Source organism: Petaurus breviceps, unplaced genomic scaffold (genome assembly GCF_028583685.1).
Source record: "Petaurus breviceps papuanus isolate PSGF00001 unplaced genomic scaffold, PetGlider_PUasm1.0 90919, whole genome shotgun sequence".
Lineage (NCBI taxonomy): Eukaryota > Metazoa > Chordata > Mammalia > Diprotodontia > Petauridae > Petaurus > Petaurus breviceps.
Window position 1 is genome coordinate 34,990,588 of NW_027187378.1, and position 17,982 is coordinate 35,008,569.

The 17,982-nt window shown below is 39.7% G+C and overlaps 1 protein-coding gene across 11 annotated transcripts in view; it reads right to left on the reverse strand.

Moving 5' to 3' along the window:
- The window catches only part of CSGALNACT1 (chondroitin sulfate N-acetylgalactosaminyltransferase 1), a 405,491-nt gene that overhangs the window by 77,693 nt on the left and 309,816 nt on the right, over window positions 1-17,982 (reverse strand). For 10 of the 11 annotated variants that reach the window (XM_069075776.1, XM_069075774.1, XM_069075771.1 and 7 more), the window contains one exon: window positions 14,696-15,620. In XM_069075776.1, the coding sequence (XP_068931877.1) occupies window positions 14,696-15,311 (616 nt within the window). In that variant the 5' untranslated portion in view covers window positions 15,312-15,620. Of the gene's footprint in view, window positions 1-14,695; window positions 15,621-15,870; window positions 15,988-17,982 lie in introns of those variants that run through there. The other variant, XM_069075780.1, reaches the window with a different exon arrangement.

Here is a 17,982-nt window from a genome sequence, read left to right on the forward strand (position 1 = left end):
TCCTACATCAGACACTAGGATCAAATAAGGTAACATAAATGAAGCACTTTGCAAACCTTAAAGCATTCTATAAATGATTGTTTAAACAGAAGGTTCATTTTAACCTCCAATGAATATAAAGCTGGATTGTCATTTTAAAGAATAATGGTCCACATATACATGCATGGGCACCTATATGTGAATGGAGTCCACCATAAAAGCATTGACACCAATTTAAGCAAACACAAGAAAATCATAAGAAGTCACATTTGTATAATTTTAAAAAGTTAATTCTATTCTTTCCTAAAGAATATATGTTTTACACACACACATACACACATTCTTACATATATACATGGAATATATATTTATATTTATATTCATATATACTCCATATTCATGGAGATATATGTGTGTATGTCTAGATCTTTGGGCTGGTATAAATGCATACAAACACCACTTTGACTTTATTTATGGCAGCCTATTTTCCACCTCTCTACAGATTTATCTTTTGGAGCCTTTAAGAAACAGGGAGAATTTGATGACACAGTAAATCTTTCCATTCCATTCATTCTGGTACTCTCCCTAGCCAGTTAAGTGCCAGAGGAGGCTGGATCCTAAGGCTGAATGATCAAGACTGTGTTGACACAGGGTCATGAGTGGGTGGCAGCCACAAATGGCCCAGAAGCACCAGTTAGAGAGGAGAAACTTAATGCACATGTTTTTTAGTCATTTGGGGTTGAACCTAGGTCTGCCTCCTTGCAGTAACTCAAGCATTACAGAGACAAAGGCATTATTTCAAGCTGAAGGAATGACCAGTTACCATTGTGGACATAAAGAGAGCTGCTCTTCATAGATAATAGGCTCTCTTCATATCCCACCCCGTTCAAAGTATCTTTAACTCTTCGGATTCAAAGATAAAAGTCAGCAATATTTTGGAAAACAAGGCCCAAGATGTATCCTCATCTGCTCTGCAAATGACTTTGAATGCTTCTTTAAATAGCATATGGTATACTACTAATCTGGGCATCATAAATACACACAGAGACTTATGAAGTTTGCTGTTGTTCACACACCATTTTTAACAAACTGACTGCGAAACGGATTTGGATAAGGGGGAGAGGAAGGAAAGAAAAGCTGATGTGCTGTTGACAGGACTTTGGGAAGCAGGGAGGGAGCTAAGGAAGTCAAATCAACAAGCATTTATTTAACACCTATTGAGTGCCAGGCACTGTGCTAAATAGTGATATTTTGTTCTCTTCCCCATTCTTTGTTGTTGTTGTTCAATCATTTCAGTCCTGTTTGACTCTTCATGACCCCATTTAGGGTTTTCTTGGCAAAGATATTGGAGTGATTTGCATTTTCTTCTTTGGTTCATTTTACAGATGGGGCAAAGAGTTAAGTGACTTGACCAGGGTCACACAGCTAGTAAGAGTCTAGGGCCAAATTTTAACTCAGGAAGATGAGTCTTCCTGACTTTAGGCCTGGCACTCAGTCTACTATCTAATTACCTTACCTCATTCTCAGAGTCTTTTATTATATAGGGGCACTCTGGAGACTTATATACATATACACATATGTATATGTGTGTACATATATGCTTAAATATACATATATACATATGAAATGTAACATATTATAAGCTCCCTAAGAAAAGGTTCAGGTCTTTTGAAAATATCAATACAAGAGTATGGTCTCCTGTTATGTGACTAATTTGGAGAAAGACAGAACCCAAATTTCTGACAGCTGTGGCCATCAACACTCATGGTGATGAAGACAAGACAAGGAGCTACTTTCATGGTTATCAATAACTGCACTTATTCTGATGACAAAAATAATCATGAGGCTACTTATCCTGAGGAGCAGGGCTGGACATTGTAGTATCTAGTCCTATGTACAGGAGAAGGATCTTTTCCTAGACTTGTTTCAAATGACTGAGAATCATCTCGAATATCTGCTTACTGGCCTCCCTTTAACCTTTTTTTTCTCAAGGAAACATTAGTAATGATTAGGCAGACTGTGGAGAAATAGGCAAACCACTAGATGGCTGAGATGGTTGTGCAATCTTTTTAAAAAGCAATATTATATATTATTATTATATTATATAATAATATTACATAATTATGCTACAAAAAACTCAAAAACTGTTCATAACCCCAATTTGACCCTGTCTAGGACTCTACACTAAGAAAATATTGGAAGGGAAAAAAGGCCTTCTTGACACAAGAATATTCAGAGCAAGATTATTCATAAGGGTGAAAAACTAAAGACATGCCTATAGCCAATAAGGTGAACAAATAGATCTATCTGCTGTACAAATACAATAAGAAAAGACAAATTTACAAATAAAGATGGGAAAGCAAATAGGAAGTGACACAGAGTGAAGAAAACAGAATGAAGAGCAATATTATTCACACCAACTTACAAATATATCAATGCTATTAACAGTAACAGCAGCAGCATCGATGAAATCCAAGAAGAAAAGGGAATCAGAGGGTGAGGCCGAAACAAATGAAATGTTTAGCGCTATCCTCTTAAAGACAACAGCTGATTGAAATAAAAAAAAAACAACAGCATATAAAACAAAGAGGAATCCAGTCAGGATTAAGTCAATATTTTGTATTCTGTTCTCTGCTTTCTAATTGTTTACAAGTAGCAGGTGAGCAGGAAAGAAAGCAAGGCTATCCATGAGACTGTTTTCTAACCTCTCTCTATCTCAATGGCAGAGATTTTCCTTTCCCTCTGCCATAAGCTTTGCACTCGCTTTCTTTTCCGTTTACCTCATGGGAGCACAGGCCCATAGATTCAGAATTAGCAGGGACTTAAAGGTCATCTCTTTTTACATGAAAACTCTGAGGCCTGGAGGGGTTAAGTAATTTATTCAAGGTCATCACATAGACATTAACACAACCAGGATTCAAACTTAAGTCTTCTGAATCCAAACACCACTCTGCTGTGCTGTTCACCATGTAATGTGACTAAATGAAGTAAGGTCTCAGTCTCATCTAAGCTACTCTAAATTTCTCATTTTCTATTTGTCTCTTCTGGTCTTGGAAGGAATAAATGCCATCTGATGCAGAGGAAAGTATGGTGGGCTTATAGCTAGAAGATCTTGAAATTACAGTAGCTGGTTTAGAATATGATGTCTGAGAATGGAATTAGGATTTCTGGACCATTATTGAAAATGCAAGAATGATGGTTAAGGACAGAATATACTGACAGGGATCCTTGGCTAGGGATAGAAAATAATAGGGATCCGTGGCTAGGGGTAGAATATATCTAATTAGCTAGGTCTGACAAAAAGGCATTTTCCTGGAGCCTTGCAACTATTAAAAAAAACAATAAAGTAAAAAGGAAGGTGGTGCAGGGAGAACAACTTATAAATCTACCAAGCCAGATACCATACAGAGTAGTTACAATATAGGAAGAATAGCAAGAATATTAGTAAGAGACAAAATCCAAGAAAGGAGCTCTCAATGAACCCATAACCTCAAATTGTCTATGGACAAATGCACAAAAAATTGGGGAACAAGCAAGATAAACTACAGACCCTAACACAAAAGGGCAGAGTTTAAAAGTATCACTGACTCTGAAAAGGTATACTCTTATGCAATTTTAACAGAGAGATTTTGTTATTCATTCTTCGTTCTTGAAGAGGACTGATGATAACACATCTTAAAAGGAAGGGGCTGGGGGGAGGGAGAGAAGCCAAGCATTTATAGTCATGTGAGGAAATCCAGAAACTAGCAGGCAGGAATGTGGTGGAGAGTATTTAGACGAAGATCAAGAGAATCAAAATCAATCAACCAAACAATAAGGATTTATTAAGCTCCTAATATCAATCAATAAACATTCATTAAGTGTCTACTAGTTCTGGGGGCACAAAATGAAGTTCTCTAAAGCACTGAGCTTGGGAATCAAACAACAAAAAGAACAGTTTCTTGCACTCAAGAAGCTTACACTCCAGTTGGAGAGATAACATGTACATAAATGTGTGTGCAAAAAACATATACAAAATAAATACAATTAACAAAAAAAAAGTTCATTGGGGTTGTAATATTGCAGCTGTGGAGAATCTGGGAAGACTTAAGGTTCTGCATGAATATAAGCTACCATTATTCTAAGATGTGGAAGTGAGGAGGAAGTGTACTCCAGGTATAAGAAGCAGGCATTTCAAAGACACAAAGGTGAGAATCTCTCGTGAGACCGGTTTGACTGGACCACAGGATACAGTAATATTAATGGAACTGGAAAGGGAGATGGGAGCCAGGTTGTAATGGGCTTTAAAAGCCAAAGAGAAGAAGTTTTATTTGATGCTAGAAGCAATATGGAGCCATCAAAGTTTACTGAAGAGGGGAGGGATATGATCAGACCTGCACTTGAGGAAAATCATTCTAGCAGCTGTGTGGAGGGTGGATTATAAAGAGGAATGGAGACTAATTGGAAGGCCATTGCCTCTATGGTGCAGTGGATGGAGTACTGGGTTTGGAATCAGGAAGGCTCATCCTTATGACCTCAAATCTGGCCTCGGACATTCACTAGCTGTGTGACCCCAGGCAAGTGACTTAAATCTGTTTGCCTCCTTTTCCTCATCTGTAATATAAGCTGGAAAAGGAAATGGCAAACCATTTCAGTATCTTGGTCAAGAAAACCCCAAATGTGGTCACGAAGAGTCAGACACAACTGACCAACAACAATAACAAGTGTGTCAAGTACTATGTAGACTAAACTCTGTTGATCAAAAGAAAAAAATATAATTCAGGGAAGAGATGATGAGGGGGTTCTGCACCAAGGCGGTGGCCATGTGAATTGAGAGGAGATACTTTAAGAAATAGGCAGAAGATTTGGCAAATGATTAACTATATGGGACAAGATAGAATAAGAAACCAAGGATAAGGATAGACCACTAAGAAGGCTGGTAGTGCTCTCCATAGATGTAGGGAAGTTTGGAAGAGGGGTGGATTCTGAGAGAAAGATGATGAATTTTGTTTTAGGTATATTGAGTTTGAGATGGATAAAAGATATTTACAATTTGAAATATCCAACAAGCAGTTAAATTTCCCTGAAATTCAGGGAAAAGATTAGAGATAGAAAAGAAAATAGAAGAATCCCAATATCTCAGAATACACTCACAGTGAGAAGGTATCAAAAGGGTGATGAACTAAAAAAGAGTCTGAGAAGGAGTGGTCAGAGAGGTAGAAGGAGAATTAAGAGAGCCATGTTTTCAAAACCAAGAGAAGAGAGAATCTGAGAGGAGAAGGTGGTTGAAAGATTCACTATAGACTTAAATTAACAAAATAGAACAGAAGATAGAGGAAATGTGATAGAATGAATGAGAAAGCAAGTTATTTTGGGAGTGTTGAGAGTGCTGATGCTCAAAATGAACTAAGAACATGAAAAAAAATTGAAGTATTTTTGGGGAAAAAGAGGAGGATCATGGAAGGGACAGGATCATCTCACTGTGTATCTGTCTTGAATCAGAATCTCAACCCATGACTGCCCATTTAAACTCTGGTCCTGCCTGTGTCCCCTGCAAGACCTGAACCTTTGAATTCAAGTTCAAGCAGATTTATTCAGTCACCTTGCCCATGACCTTCCATGTGCCCAAATAACCTAGACTCGTGAATTTAATCTCCAGATTTGTGGGGGTACTGTGTACCTCTTTTCCATATGAACTGCTTCCTTCCCTCTGTCATTGCTCCCATAATCTTTAGCCTGTGTACTCCCAATTACTTTACAATATGGGCCTACCTCTTGGCTCAGGACCGACTTGCCTCCAGGTCATATGGCTTGGTTTTCATCATTACGCTGAAATGTTTTTTATTAAAATAATGGTGCTATGTTTACAAGTTGAGTTAATTAATCCTTGTGGTACTTGATTGGCGAAACCAGAAGTATAGAGCTAGAGATGTCCATATTGTGATGTCTGATGGATCCTTATACTATAAGATACTCTCCCAGCTATATATCTGACTTTTAAGACTTCAATACCATGCCTCTGCTGCAGTCTCACCCTGGTGCTTCCCTCAGAGCCTGGGGGCTCCTCACCGAATATACCATCTGCCATGCCAGACCTCTTTTCCCATTGGTAAATGCCTTCCAGGCCCTTCATTTAGAAGAGGGGCTTAGGCAAAGCAACCTTTATTCCCCTCCCACCTGTGCTCCTAACTTTCCAAAGGTCAATACCACCTCCACGCCGGTACACCCCCATCCCCCAAACCCTGCTCTTCAGCTCCCTTCTGTGTACTGTGTTCCTCCATTAGACTGTAAGCATCTTGGAGGGCAGAGACTGTCTTTTGGCTTGTATTTTTATCTATACCATTTACCTCAGTGTCTGGTATACAGTAAGTGATTAATAAATGCTTATTACTTCTATATCTACCTGTAAATAGGGTTCTAGCATCCCTTCCCATCTCCTTCTGTACCCCTCTCCAACTTCTCAGCATCTTGATGCTAAATACAGCCCCCTGCTGCAGTATTTCCAAGTCCCTGTTCAAGGTTATCCACTTCTATTCCCTACCAAGTTTCTTCATATACACACATACATATATACACATATACATATACACCTACATACATTTACATATATGCACAAAAAATATATATGTGTACATATAATTATACAGTGCCTGCTACATATTAAGTACTAAATCAATGTTTTATTTGTCTAAATACAAACTCTTCTGATTGGCTCCTCATAACCTGGCCATTCTTACCTTTCTAGTCTTCTTACACTTTATTCTCTTCCATGAAATCTCTAATGAAACTACACTGGCCTATTTGCTATTCCTTGAACATAACTCTCTATTTATCATCTCTGCACCTTTGCACTGACTGTTCCTCCTACCTGGAGTGCTCTCTCTCCTCACCCACACCATTGAGTTTCCTTGGCTCTTTTCAAGTGTCATCTTCTTCATGCCTTTCCTGGTCTCCCCTGCTTCTAATGCCTTGCCTAAGATTATCTCCATCCACCCTCTGTATGTGTGTGTATGCAGAAAGAGAAAGAGAGAGACAGAGAGAGAGAGAGACAGAGACAGAGAGACAGAGACAGAGAGAGACAGAGACAGAGAGAGACAGAGACAGAGAATGTACCTAGCTATCTATATATTGGGTCTCCAATTAGAAATGTGAACTTGTTAATGGCAATAGTTGTTTCTACCTTTCTTTGTATTCTTCCTGGACCTTACATATTACCTGGTATACATGCCTAATATACGCTTGCTTTCTGATTGGCTAACCCTATGGACATAACAAAAAATGTCCGCATCCTCCTTATAATAAATAAGCTTTTACGTTCTTTGCAATTATTGCCATTACTCAGACATTTACAAGTTCATTGCTCCAAATTCCACACTGATTTTAGGTTGAAAATGTCTTTCCTTCCTGTCATTATTTACTCTGGCTGCTGCTTTTGGCTGGGATTGGGGTTCAGAGTGATACAGGATGCTTCAAATATAAGCTATAGTCTGACCAGGAAGTTCAACTGCAGGGGAGATGGGGATAGTATGGTACCAAGTGAAAGGTACCAAGGAGAAACTGAGTGGCTTCTTTACCAAGCCCAAGCCAGAATTTTCAGCCAGAATGCAATCAGTATGGTACAGGAGGGGATATGCTGGTGCAAAGAGACAAGGAGAAGAACTAATTTACCAGGTTATGGTCAAGGAAGAAGAGGCTAGAGGGCAATGTTGTAGAGCATGGAGCAGTAGGAAGAGATAGTAGCTTACTTATTTCCAAGGTCTCTGGGAGACATCTGCTATTCCAGCCCGCCTCACCTATGCAGGGCTAACAAACCTCAGTTGGCACCAACAGAGGTTTGGGAAAATTTCACAGGGATATAGTTGTTGGCCTCACAAATATGCAAGTCATTTCACAGAATTGAAAATGACTAATTGAACCAATGACTAATTAAATCCAGTAGCTCTTCCCAGAAACATTTATTATAGAGGAAGCATGGAAAGGCAGAAAGAATGGAAAACTGTGACTCAGAATCAAGAGAGACCTGGGTTTGAATGCTGCTAACTTTGTAAGTCACTCAATCAACAGGTTCTGATTAAAAGCTTACAATCTATAGGCACTGTACTAAGCACAGAGGAAACAAAGACAAAGGAAAACAGCTCTTGTCCTCAAGGAGTTTACATTCTTACAAGGGAGAAGACAGGCAAATAACTAAGTACTAACAAGGTATTTATAGAGAGGATGGGAAGTAATCTGAGAGGGGGAAAGGTACTAGCACCTGGGATACTGGGAAAGGCTTCCTACAGAAGGTAAGATTTAAATTGAGTCTTAAAAGAAGACAGCAAATAAAAAAAAATTTTAAATGAATGTTGAAAATTGTTTTTACATGTAATTTGGAAAAAATAAAATATTAATTTTTTTTTAATGAGGGAAGGGTCTGGGGGAAATAGAATGAGTTCTGTTTTGAATATGTTGAATTTGAGTTGTCTATGTGACATTTGGTTTGAGATGTCCAAAAGGCAAATGCTAACACATGACTTTAGTTCAGAAGAGAGGACTCAGAGGGATGTTTTTTAGCTCTTGCCTTTCTGTTAATCTATCCCTGAAATTGTAGTTATTCCTGTGGGAAAAAAATAAAATGAAACAAAACATGAGCTATTTTAAATAGAACCTTCCACGGTGAAGCATTGCATGGTCATTGCAGACCATGGCCAAAATTGTGAGTTTATTGGAATTTATCTTCAAAATTCTCTTTCCTCCTTGTGATGATATTCCTCCTCTGCTCTCTGATCTGTTTAAGGTGCTCAGTGACCTACTGTTCTCTTATCCCTTCTTCCCTGACCAAAATGTGACCTCAGGAAAGTCTCTGATGTTAGGTACAATTATAGCTTGGAATCATCTGTAGAGAGGTGATAAGGGAACACACAGGAGGTAATGCGATCACCAGGTGAGACAGTTTAAATAAAAAAGAAAAGAGGGGCCAGGACAAAGCCTAGAAGAATAGCCATGGTTAGTGGCTGTGATGTGCATGAAGAAGCAACAGAAGAGACTAAGGAGGAATGATCAGACATAGAGGAGAATGAGGAGAAGAGTGTCCTGAAAGACTAGAGAGAAAATAGAATCTAGGAAGAGAAGGTGATTGACAGTGTCAAATGTACCAGAGGAGAGGAAGGATAAGGATAAGGATAGGGATAGGGGTAAAGGCCATTAGATTTGGCAATTACATTATTGGTGACATTGCAGAGGACAGATTCAGTTGAATAATGAGGTCAAAGACCTGATTGTAGAGGTTTTATAAAAGAAGGGGGTGGGGGGGAAATGAAGTAGAAATGCCTATTATAGAAACTTTTCTAAAGATATTTGGCTCATAAATAGTCATAATCAAATAGATCAAATGAGGTTTCTTTAAGACTGAGGTATAGGGGTAGCCAGGTAGCACAGCAAGTAAGAGCACCGGCTCCAGTGTTGAGAAGACCTGGAGATAGAATCCTGGGCTCAGACACTTAGCACCCACCCAGAAACACCTGGCCGTGTAACTTTAAGCAAGTTACTTAACCCTGATTGCTTAGGGGCGGCCAGGTGGCTCAGCGAGTAAGAGCACCGGCTCCAGTGTCGGGATGACCTGGATCAAATCCGGGCTCAGATACTCAGCACCACACCCAGAAATAATAACTGGCCGTGTAACCTTGAGCAAGTTACTTAACCCCAATTGCTTTAAAAAAAAAAAAAGACTGAGGTATAGATGGGAATGTTTGCAGGCAGCAGGGAAAGAGTCACCAAACAAGAAAATACTGAAGATTAGTGAGAGAACAGGCATAACAGTGGGACAATCTAAAAAAGATGGGAAAGCACAGGACTAATGGTGTAAGTCAAGAGGCTTGTCTTGGCAAGGAGAAAATATCCAAGGATGGAGTGAGAGAGGAGATAATGGGAGAAGATGGCTGAAAAATGTGAGATGAGAAGACAAGAAGAATGGGGAGTTCTTGTGAAATGACCTGGTTTTTTTAAGTGAAGTATGAGTCTAGTTCCTCAGCTGGGAGGATAGGAGGAAGGGGTCCTATGGAAAGCTAAAGAAGAAAAGGTTTGAAATAGCCCCTGTAAGAGTTGAAGTAAAGATTAAAATCCAGGTTCCCTGACCACAAGTCCAGTACTAAATTGGCTCTATACTACTACCACTACCACCACCATGACCACCACCACCATTACTACTACTACTACTGTTGCTACTATTATTACTACTGCTGCTGTTGATGCTACTATTGCTACTACTACTGCTGCTATTACTACTGCTACTACTATTTTTACTACTTAGTAAATTCACTTTTACATTGTGCTTTAAGATTCACAAAGTACTTTCTTCACAATGATTTCATAAAGTAATGCAAATATTAACTCCATTCTACAAATGAGGGAGCTGAAGCCCAGAGAGGCCAAGCTGAAGCACTCTGCATCCCAAAGGTACTAAGTGTGAGAGCTTGGACCTAAACCCAAGAGTTTGCATGTCATAATCCTGGGGTCCTATTATCATCCCCTTCTGTCTCCCAACATTGCTTCTAATTTAAAAAAAAAATCAAAGAAGAGAACTATAACTTTTAAAAATAGGATCAAAAGAAAGCTTATTGGGGCAGCTAGGTGGCACAGTGAATAGAGCACCAGCCCTGGAGTCAGGAGGACCTGAGTTCAAATCTGGCCTCAGACACAACACAAAAACTAGCCATGTGATCTTGGGCAAGTCACTTAACCCCAATTGACCTCCAAAAATCAAAAGAGAAAAAAAAGAAAGCTTATTGCCACTTCTCTGATTTATGTGCCTATTCTTTCCTTTATTCATAGGACTCAAGTTAACTGTGGTTGTATGCATGCTGTGCTTTTTTCAATTGCAGTACAGGTAGGTTAGTCTATAATTGACTTCCAAATTTGGCAACCATGAACAGAACTAACTATGGTCTGAGAGAAGCCACAGGAATTCTGCAACTTAAAAAATGTTGGATCATATATGATTAGGATGGGAGAGGGGAGGACAGATGTGACTGATCCGCAGGGCAATGGAAGTGGGCAGGGTAATCAATGGGTCCATGAGGCAGAGCTGACGTTAAAAAGAAGAGTAGTTTCAATTTTCAGTACTCTGTTTGGACTGTACCTTGGGGAGGAGGAAGGAACTAAAGCAACCTCAGCAATAAATATATCTCCCCATTCCCCAAACCTTTCTTCTGATTTCAGTACCAAATCATAACCTCACTATGATTTAGATTAGTTATTGTGAACTCACCTGAGAACCTTGTCACATCTTTTAACATTCCTTCTATGGGGCAATTAGCTGTGAGATATCTTTTAGTCATTTCAGTGGTTTGCCATTTCCTCCTCCAGCTCACATTATAGATGAGGAAACTGAGGCAAACAGGGTAAAGTGACTTGCCCTGGGTCACACAGCTATTACAGTGTCTGAAGCCGAATTTGAACTCATTAAGATGAGTCTTCCTGACTCCAGTCTGACTCTCTATCCACTGTGCCACCTATCTGCCCCAACAACTAACTTCCAAATAAACTTTCAAATGCAGTCCCAGTTCCCTCAACTTTATATCACACAGAACGGGATGATAATAGGAGCCCAGGGTTACGACATAAGCCCTGAAAGGTACCCTTGTCAGCCTTAAAGCCTATATTATATTTCCTATAGAGTGCTTTGGTGAAAATGGTTGTTTCCAATCATTTATTCAATAGCATGGAGTATACAAAGTAATGGAAAACAGTCTCTCTGCCCTCAAGGTGGCTACACTCTCCCTGGGAATATCCCTATGCTCAGTATAATACAAAATAGCAGATGTTCTAAGGTCACTGACTTTCATCAATCAATCAATCAACATTTGTTAACCACCAATTATGTGCCAGGCACTTGGTAAGTACAGGGGATACAAAGAGTAGCCAAAGAACAAAGGTTTTTAAACTCTTAAACCCCCTCTCACACCTTACTCTGTCCCTGAAATTGTGGTTGCTTTAGTGGTAAAAATAAGACAAAACAAAACATGAGCTATTTAAATAAAACCTTCCATGCTGAAGATTGCCTAAGTATTGCATACCATGGCCAAAATTGTTAGGTCTTTGAAGTTTGTCTTCTGTTCTCCGAAATTCTCTCTCCTCTCTACGTTGGTGTCTCTCCCCTGCTTCCTGATCTGTCTTTGATGCTCAGAGATCTACAGTTCTCTTCTTCCTTTACCAAAATCTGACCTCTGGAAACCTGCCTCTGATGTCTTGTCACTCACACCTCAGTTAATAGATCTGTCAGTGTCTTACCTTACCACAGTACCTGAATTTTGTTTTTGTTAAGTTGTTTTTCAGTCGTATCTGACACTTCGTGACTCCATTTGGGGTTTTCTTGGCAAAGATAATGGAGTGGTTTGTCATTTTCTTATCCAGCTTATTTTACAAGGTCTGTGACTTGCACAGGTCTTACAGCTAAGAAGTGTCTTAGGCTAGATTTGAACTTAGAAAGATGAGTCTTCCTTACTGCAGGTCCAGAACTCTATCCACTATACTATCTAGCTGTCCCATGTAACTTAGTTTTGGCTCCTACTAAAAGATTTTCTTGCTTAGAAGGAAGTTAGACAACATGTCATTATCAGTGAACCAAGATGTTGGTCCTTGTGCCGTTAAAATCAAACCAAGGCACCCTAACAATTCATCTAGTATTCTCTCCACTATATCATGACACCCACATTCATTCTAAGGTTTCAATTCTTCCCATTTAAAATATCTTCCAATAAGTGTTTGGCAAACTCTCCCCTCCATGATGTATCCCCATCTAGACAGCACTGTGCCAGCAAGCCCTGAGGCTCACAGCTTTCATTCAGAATTTTCTGAGAATATGAGTCAGACTATCCCAACTTGAAATTGTCCCCACACAGCAGGGGTTCTTAACCTTTTTTATGCCATGGACTCCTTTGAGATAGGTAGGGGGTACAGAGGATAGATTATTGGGCTTGGAGTCAGAAAGACCCAAGTACAAAACTAGCCCCAGACACTTACTAGCTGTGTGACCCTGGGCACATCACTTTACCTCTGACTGCCTCCATTTCCCCAGCTGTCAAATAGGAATAATAATAGCACCTACCTTCTAGGGTTGCTATGAGGATCAAATAATATGATATTTTTAAAGCACGTAGCACAGTGCCTGGCATATAGTATATGTTAATAAATGCTGCCTTCCTTCCTTCCCCTTGGCAGTCTAATGAAGCATATGGACCCCTTTCTCAGAATACTGTTTTTAAATGCATAAATTAAAATATATAAGATTACAAAAGAAATCAATTATATTATTGATTATTCCCCATTGTCAAAATATTTAAAAAGCAAAACAAGTTCATGGACTCCAGGTTAAGAGCCTTTGGCATAGAGATTTGCTGAATACTGTTGGCAAATGTAGACACCAAAACAACTTCTTCCCTCACAGAAGCTGAAACATATTATAAATCATCTAAATAGTCTAATCTTCATTTAAAAAAACTCTGAAGAGCAACCTTTTCATGGGAAATAATAATGAAATTACCCACGTTATCATTTGCTCATAGATGTCTCACTTGGATGACAACATTGAAGTCGTTCCCATTTGTGACTTAACATTTTGATGAACCCCATCGAGTAATTAATTGTGTACACAGAAGGTATTGTTATATTTGAAGAATGAATGAACAATACAAAATTCTTGCACATGTGAAGGCATGCAATTTAGATTTTGATGAAAAGCGACTGTTCTGTTTCTAAAGAGGACATTGTGATGGGACAATTTGAGTTAGATATCAGAAATGACTTCCTGGTCTTCAGGTTAGTGACACCAAAATACTTATCCTAAAAGGGCAGTGGGTCATTCACAGCTGTCTTTATGGGGCCACCTGAATGGGGTCTTGCCAGGAATCAAGCAGACAAATGAGATGACTTCAAATTTTCTTCTAATACTTGGATGATCTTGAACTAGAAACAATTTGAACCCTAATAAGAAACAGATGACATAATATATGTTTGCTTGCATATCTTCCCCCCATTAGATTGTAAGCTCTTTGAGGCCAAAAACTATCCTTTGCTTCTTTTTGTATCCTCACTACGTAGCACGGTGCCTGGCACACAGTAGGTGCTTAATAAATGTTCGCATTCTAGGTGAGCATGGGAGGCTACTTTCCCTTTCCATTCACCACCCTCAAGAACAAAACAATCTTTTATGGTTACAAAAGGACCAGCTTGGCTGTTTCCATCATAAATTTCTACTATAACAAGGGACCTGGCCAATGGAGCCCCCAGCATATTCCAAAGATGGGATTCTATTGGCCAGGTCCCCATGAAACTCTGTTGTGATAACTAGGCACATGCAGATAAATTAATCAAATCAGACCCAGTCCCTGGGAGAATTATCTGTGAAAGTGGACAAAATCATAACTGTCTGTCCATCCTGGGAGATATTTGAATTTCAGAGTTTTTTGTTTAGTTGTTTAAAAAATAACAACAACTAAAGCAAGTTTTGCCTCTTCCTGCCAAGAAACAATTAAATTGTCAACCAGATGACTGGTCTCCGAGAGAAAGTTAAGTGCAAACAGATGTTGATGAAAAATAAAAACCAGACTGTACCTTCGGTTAATCTCACAGAAAACTTTCTCTAAACTATGTCCACAAGCTGTTCTTGCCAGTCTTCCACAGTTCCCACCTGCTTGGATGGCAAACCACCTTCCCTACGATACCCACTCCCCTGACTCCCCATTTGCAAAAACGGACCAACCTTCAATAAAATCAGAAGCTGCATAAGGGCGGTGATTTGGGTTGCTCTCCTCAGGACGGTTCAGAGTTTCAAGGGCCAACTCAATAGCTTCGACCAATTCATCCCTCTTATCCTTCCTCACGGGCTTCTCCTCTGGGTGGCGGGTGAGGCCCATCTCCAGCTGATACACCTTTTGCAAGGTGAAGCTGTCAAAAGGAACAGCCGCGTACTCCGTTGCCAGCTTCACACCGGCGTGCACCTCAGCCTTGTCCACCTGGGAGTGTAGGAACTCCAGCAGGTTGGCCTGGGTTTTCTCAGGATGCGCCCCTGAGTCACTGGAGCGGTACTGGGCATTCTTCAGCTGCTCACTCCGTTCCTGAAGCTCATCCTTCAGCTGGGCGATTTGCTTCTTCAGGCTGCTGATGTAGCTGCGATGCTGTTCTTCCTGCTCCTGGAGAATAGCCTGATAGCCTGCTTTTCCCGTGGGGCTATTTGCCCTGGGCAATGCCATTTGTTCCTCATCGCCTTTAGGGGTGCAGGCTAACATGTAGAGGACTGAGACAGCACAACACAGAAACAGAAGCAAAAGGACCACCCGAGAAATCCAGGCAAGCAGTCCCCTGCGCAACATCGTCATTCAAGGACCTGCCATGCATTCAGCACAAGCAACTCCCAGCTTGGGGCATCCCAGAATGCCAGGGTCCCCACAGGAGGATTCCCCTGGGCTATATCACAGGGAACACGTGTCTGGAGAGGCATGAGCTACTTTCATCCATTTCCCATAAATCATTCAATTTCTTCCCTTCAGGCACAGCAAGACAGACCCTTTCCACTTTTGCTCTGGCTGGACTGTGAGGCCTAGGCAATTAGCTGAGCAACACTTCCTGGCGCTTACATTATCTCTCATCATAGCCTACTCAGTGTAGTGCAGACGATAAAGGAACACCTGGAAAGAGAGACAAATGAGAAAGACCAGTTACTTAGCAGAACTATACATTCTTGCAATACTACAGCATAAAAAAGGGCCTTCCAGGACTCTGCCAAAACCAGAGAGGCCACAGGAAAGTCAATAGGCCAAAATCCCAACCAGATTTGTTAGTTTCAACACTCACATGCCCCCAATTAGTCCAGATACATATGATCACAGAATTTCATAACTAGAAGAGACCTCAGGATTATTTAAGTCCAGCCCATACCTGGATAGGAATTCTCTCCACAATATCCCTAACACATGATTGTCCAGTCTCTGTTTGAACACCTCCAAGTAACAGGAAATTTACTATCCCATAACACAATCTATATAGTGTTTTCTCTCAAGCTAGGCAGCAGCTAAAAGTGAGCTCTGAATCATTCCCAAATATCCTGATGAGGTAAGGAAGGGAGGGTGGAGACTGAATAAGGAACAGTACATTCAAGTCCAAGTATTAGAATGGTAAGAAGGTGGAGTATGAAGTATGGACATTGATATATTTAAATTTCTTTATTTTGAGAGGGTGGGAGGAACTGATCTGGCCAACCTAACTCTGCTTTCTGACAATGGAAAAGAAAATTTCTTTCGGAGCATGGTAATCAAGTGGTGTTGATTGGCAGGAGGGGGTGAGAAAATTCCGAGAGGAGGAAAATGGAAAGAAAAAAAAAACCCAACCATCCTGTCACAGGCTAAGAAAAACCCAAGCAGAGCTCAGCTCCAGTCTTCCTGCAGGAGCTCTGTGTTCCAGCGGCTCATTACAGACACACTGGCATATCACAGAGCCTCTCACTAAAACAGATATTTTCTTAAATATATGCTCTGCACCCCAACTCCAAATTTATTTTAAATCCAACTCATTCTACAGACTAATCTCTTCATCCTGTCATCTTTTTACTCCCTCTCATTCTTTCTGTTCCCCACTATTACTAACACCCATTTCTCACTCTTAACATTCTCCCCATGTGTGGGTCACTCTTCTTCCTCACTCTTTTTTTTCCTCTCACCTTCCCAAAGGGGAAAAATGTTTATTATAAAAAGAAAACACCCTCAAAGGATGTCTTTGTTTTGCCTGGTGGTAGAGGAAGAATGGGGACACTTTACACCTGTCACACACACACACACACATACACACACACATTAATGTATAAAAACATGTTACAGTTCTTCCCAGATAAATTGGCCATGGAACCAGCTCATCAGCATGGAATTCCCTGCAATAAGGGGGCAAATCAGAGAAATTTTGGAACAAAATTGGGAAATTAAGCACACATTAATATAGAAAAACTGTTGTACATCAGAGATATACTAAACATCCTTTTAAACTTAGTATTTCATAAGGGAAAATAATGTTAGCATCATTCCATCCCACAGCCCCTCTTTACATTGTCTGATACACCAGGATTCTACGGAACACATTTTGGGGCAATGGCTTAATGGGTGTATCATATATGTTGATATTTTATGAATATGTGCCATATGTAGTTGAATATGTTGACAAGCTTTCTTTTGCTAATGTTAACCTGCCCTGCTTGTCTCTGCTTTTTGAGAAGGTATGATTCATAATTATCCATCATCCTTCGTTATAAGATTTTATGGAAAAGTTTATATTTTAATACAACTTTTGGCAGCCACCTCTTTCCATTCAGAAAATAAGTCAAACATTTTCTGATTCAGGCACTTTTGGAGCTCTTTTGGTCCCCTTGTGAAAATTAATTTACAAAGGTTAAATGATGGATAAAATTCTTATTATGGTCAATGTCAGTTCTGTTGTCCATTTCCTATTTTTTTCATCAACTTGTGTAAATAATTAAAAGTTCAATCATTTTAATTGCATGCAATATTTTTTTTCTCATCATAATTCTTTCATTTCATCTTTTACAAATTCTGATTTTAGTTTGGATGAGGTGATAGACTGACTGTACACAGACTGACTCAGGGATCCTCACAACAATAACAAATCTTTTCTTATCTGTTAAAATACAATCTATTTCGTTCTTTAGGTTATTATTTGCTGCCCTCTACCTAGCACGTACCAATTTTTAAAAGAAAATATTCATGACAGAAGCATGAGGCTTCTGTGTAATCTATAACTCTTTGACCTCTCTCGTTCATTTCTTTTTCCTGATTCATATGTTCCTATATATTTCTCCCTATCTTTACCTTATCCTACGTTTGCACTGAAGTCACCAAGTATCAGAGTACATGTTGATTAATTTGGAGAAATTTAGCAAGTTCTTAGAATTTATCTACAACTTTGTCCTCAGCAATCAAAGCTGGTGAGTAAGATGTTCTATTTTCCTGGTGGTAAATAAATACTTCTCACTAGAACTTCAATAAG